The sequence below is a fragment of the Galeopterus variegatus genome, unplaced genomic scaffold (assembly GCF_000696425.1).
Source record: "Galeopterus variegatus unplaced genomic scaffold, G_variegatus-3.0.2 Scaffold5769, whole genome shotgun sequence".
Classification (NCBI taxonomy): Eukaryota; Metazoa; Chordata; class Mammalia; order Dermoptera; family Cynocephalidae; genus Galeopterus; species Galeopterus variegatus.
This window is the reverse complement of record NW_007731880.1, coordinates 66,188-69,564: the sequence shown is the minus strand read 5'-3', so window position 1 is coordinate 69,564 and position 3,377 is coordinate 66,188. Positions and strand designations below refer to the sequence as shown.

Below are 3,377 nucleotides of genomic sequence, written 5' to 3'. Positions count from 1 at the left end.
TCTCACGGAAGGATTGAAGTGATTGACTTCATATATAAGAATTGGGTGGGTACAATTAAAAAATTATTCCTAATTGTGATTATTATCTGAGTTTCAAAGCAGAATGTCTTCAAAAATATTTTTCTATTAAGATGCAGTGTGTTTTCAAGTAAAAAAAAAAAAAGAGTTAGATAAAGGTGACAAACCTTAAGAAAAGTGATGGAGGTCCTTTTGTTATTTTTGTTAGGGATTATCTGTGTTAGAACCAAATTGGGCTCCATTACTACACTGATAATACAACCTAGAAACAAATGTGGCTGTCACACTAAATAAAGAAAAACTGACTGACATACCAGGATCCTGAATTCTGTTTTCACTTACTAAGTAAGGTCTTTGTGAATTTGGCTTTCTCTCGTGCATGCTCTCTCCCTCTCTCTTTTTCTCTCTTTGATACTGGCCACTCAAATTTTATTATAGAAAAACTATTCCGAGGTACAAAGAGGTACTCATCTCAAATTATAGGGACTTAAACAAAATGAATATAATTAGCTGTGAGTTGGTAAAAGGGCATATGATTAATCTGAGTACCATTTACTATTCTCCTCCCCCAAACTCCATAAAGTACTTACCTATTACCATAATTTTTATAAGATCTCAAATAGCCAAAAAAATTATAAGTAAATTATAATTTGGTTTGGAACTCAAAAAATAGTTCTTAGTAGTTTTTGTTCCAGTGTGGCAAAAACGCCATAAACAACCAGGTATTAAGTATCCAGCTTATCTTCTGAAGCAAGATGCATATTGCTATTCTGTTAACTCAACTCTGAAACTCCAAACAATTTTAAAAGTTTTTATTCTCTCAGTTTATCACTTCCCTTGTGTCCAGGCAATATATTCACTGATGGCGGGCAGAGGCATAACCATGACAATCAGCGGTTCAAACGGCAATAAAATGGTCTTATCATAGGAGCTCAGTCTACTGTCCAATGGTATTTCGAGTATATAATCTTTGTATATTTATATAATCATTCATCTAATACTCTGATATATGTAAAGAAAACCATGCACATTTCACCTAGAATGTTCCCCCATCAATATACTGTGTAAAAGAATGCACATACAGCAAAAGAGAGCAGCAGCAATATAGAACGGGATCCTACTGTACCTGGTGAATGAGGCGGAGGAGAGCACATCAGAACAACCCCCTGGCCTTCCCTCACAGAGACTGCACTTCTTGTCCGGCCACTAAAATTTCCCAGATCTGTCAACATAACACAGCATTTAGATGCAAGGCAAAAGGAATTTAAAGAATTACTACTACTGTAATTTGTACTCACTTTTCTATTAATCTCCTGACAAGAATTTTGTTTATTAAGCAGTGATAGGAGGAACTTAAAAATAAATCTATACCATCCAATTTTAAATACTACAATTTAAGTAAATACATACCATCCATACAATTGACACATATGTTATTTTTATTTACAGTGCATATAAGTTTCCAGTCTAGGAAGACTTGACGATACAGAATTTTTAACACATTAAGTACTTATTTTATTTCTTTACAATATTTCCTACGTATTGATCTTTCTACTACCAATAAAGCTCATTCACTCATAGTGAGAAGAGAAATTGTAGTGGTTAGGAGTGCCTGTGTCCAACATGCTTTTCATTATATGTCATACTAAGAATGGCATGTAAAATCAAGCACAAATTCACCAAATTAGAGAGACTTGTGTGCTCTGACAAGATATAATGAGGATATAAACTGTTCTTTTTCTATAAGCGTGAATGAGAAACTCATGTCACTTTCATTTTATGGAAGTCTATAATGGACTCTACAAATTAATTATATGCATCCATTTTGATTAGTCTGGGAGTATTACAGCTATCAAAACTCTCTCTTATATGTATATAAGCATTGGAGTTCAATTGCCTTTCCTTAAATTATGTTGCATTTGTGCAATTTGAAAAGATTTTCCTAAAAAGAAAGTGGTCCAAAAGGTTATGATGTGCGTAAGTTTATTTGTATTTCTATTATTGTTTATTAATCTATCTATCTATCATCTATCTATCTATCTATCTATCTATCTATCTATCTATCTATCTTTCTATCTATCTATCTATCTATCTATCTATCTATCTATCTATCTATCTATCTATCTATCTATCTATCTATCTATCTATCTATCTATCTATCTATCTATCTATCTATCTATCTATCTATCTATCTATCTATCTATCTATCTATCTATCTATCTATCTATCTATCTATCTATCTATCTATCTATCTATCTATCTATCTATCTATCTATCTAATCAGTACTTATGACCCTTTCCCTTTTCTTGGGCTAGGTTGACCAATAACACAATTTTTAGAATAGTTTCTTGTGAAGAGTAGAAGTTAAATATTTTTATAAATACACATTGTCTCAGAAGTCTGGGTCTGTAAAATCATGTTTCCATGGTGAGAAATGCTCCTGAAAATGTTCTGGCATAACTTCCATTATACACAAAATTTAAAAGAGATTTTAAAAGTCTTTTAATTATTTCATGCTAAAATAGTACATTTCATAGAAACACAGGTATAGCCTCAAATTTAATGCATACTAATCTGACAAATGATGAAATTAAACAATCAAGAAAATATACTGGATGGATATGAAGGAGATAAATCACTAGTTTTTATTGTCCTAAGGAGAATCCTACACATTGTTGTTTTTTGAGAGATGGGTGGCTATTAAGTTATTTGCTGAATTTATAATTAAATCTTCTGAGATACATCCAAAATCTTGGAGGACTAATGAACAGTGAAAACATAATGCCAAATAAATACTCAGAGAAGTATGTATTGCTGGAGAAAATGTTTAGTTAGGATCATATACAAAATTCTATAATTCACTGTAAATAGCTAAGCTTTTCACAAAGTAGTAAGACAAATGAGAAAGAACAGTTCCAGCTGTATTTTCTGAGGAGTTATTTTTAAAAGTCACTAATTTTTATAACAAAAATCAAGTTCATTTCCAATACATGTACCCAAGTTTACTCCTCTGATCTCTATTACCAAACATTGTTTGTCTCTTTTTGAATTTCATATGTATGTGAAAATATAATATGTGCATTTTTGTGTCTGAAAACAAACAAATATATGTGACTTGGCTTTAAACTCATACGCATCGAGACTGTCTTTTTTTCCAACAAATGATCTCAATATGAAAACAAAGCATGACAAGATTTCTAATTTGACTTCCTTTGACTCTACCCCTAGAAATACAACACGAGAATCACAGAGTGAGGCAGTGGTTTTGGTGGGCTTTTAATACCTTCTTCAGGGATTATATGATTTAACTTTTCTCTTTTCATCCTCACTGAATTTATAAATTCTGGGAGGCTACTTG

At 31.8% G+C, this 3,377-nt stretch overlaps 1 protein-coding gene across 1 annotated transcript in view; it reads right to left on the bottom strand.

The window, feature by feature from the left end:
• Positions 1-3,377, bottom strand: part of LOC103605371 (contactin-5-like) — a gene marked incomplete at its 5' end in the record, with an annotated part of 101,337 nt that overhangs the window by 36,587 nt on the left and 61,373 nt on the right. Inside the window, one exon of the mRNA XM_008589942.1 lies at positions 1,145-1,240. Within this exon, the coding sequence (XP_008588164.1) occupies positions 1,145-1,240 (96 nt within the window). The remainder of the gene's footprint in view (positions 1-1,144; positions 1,241-3,377) is intronic.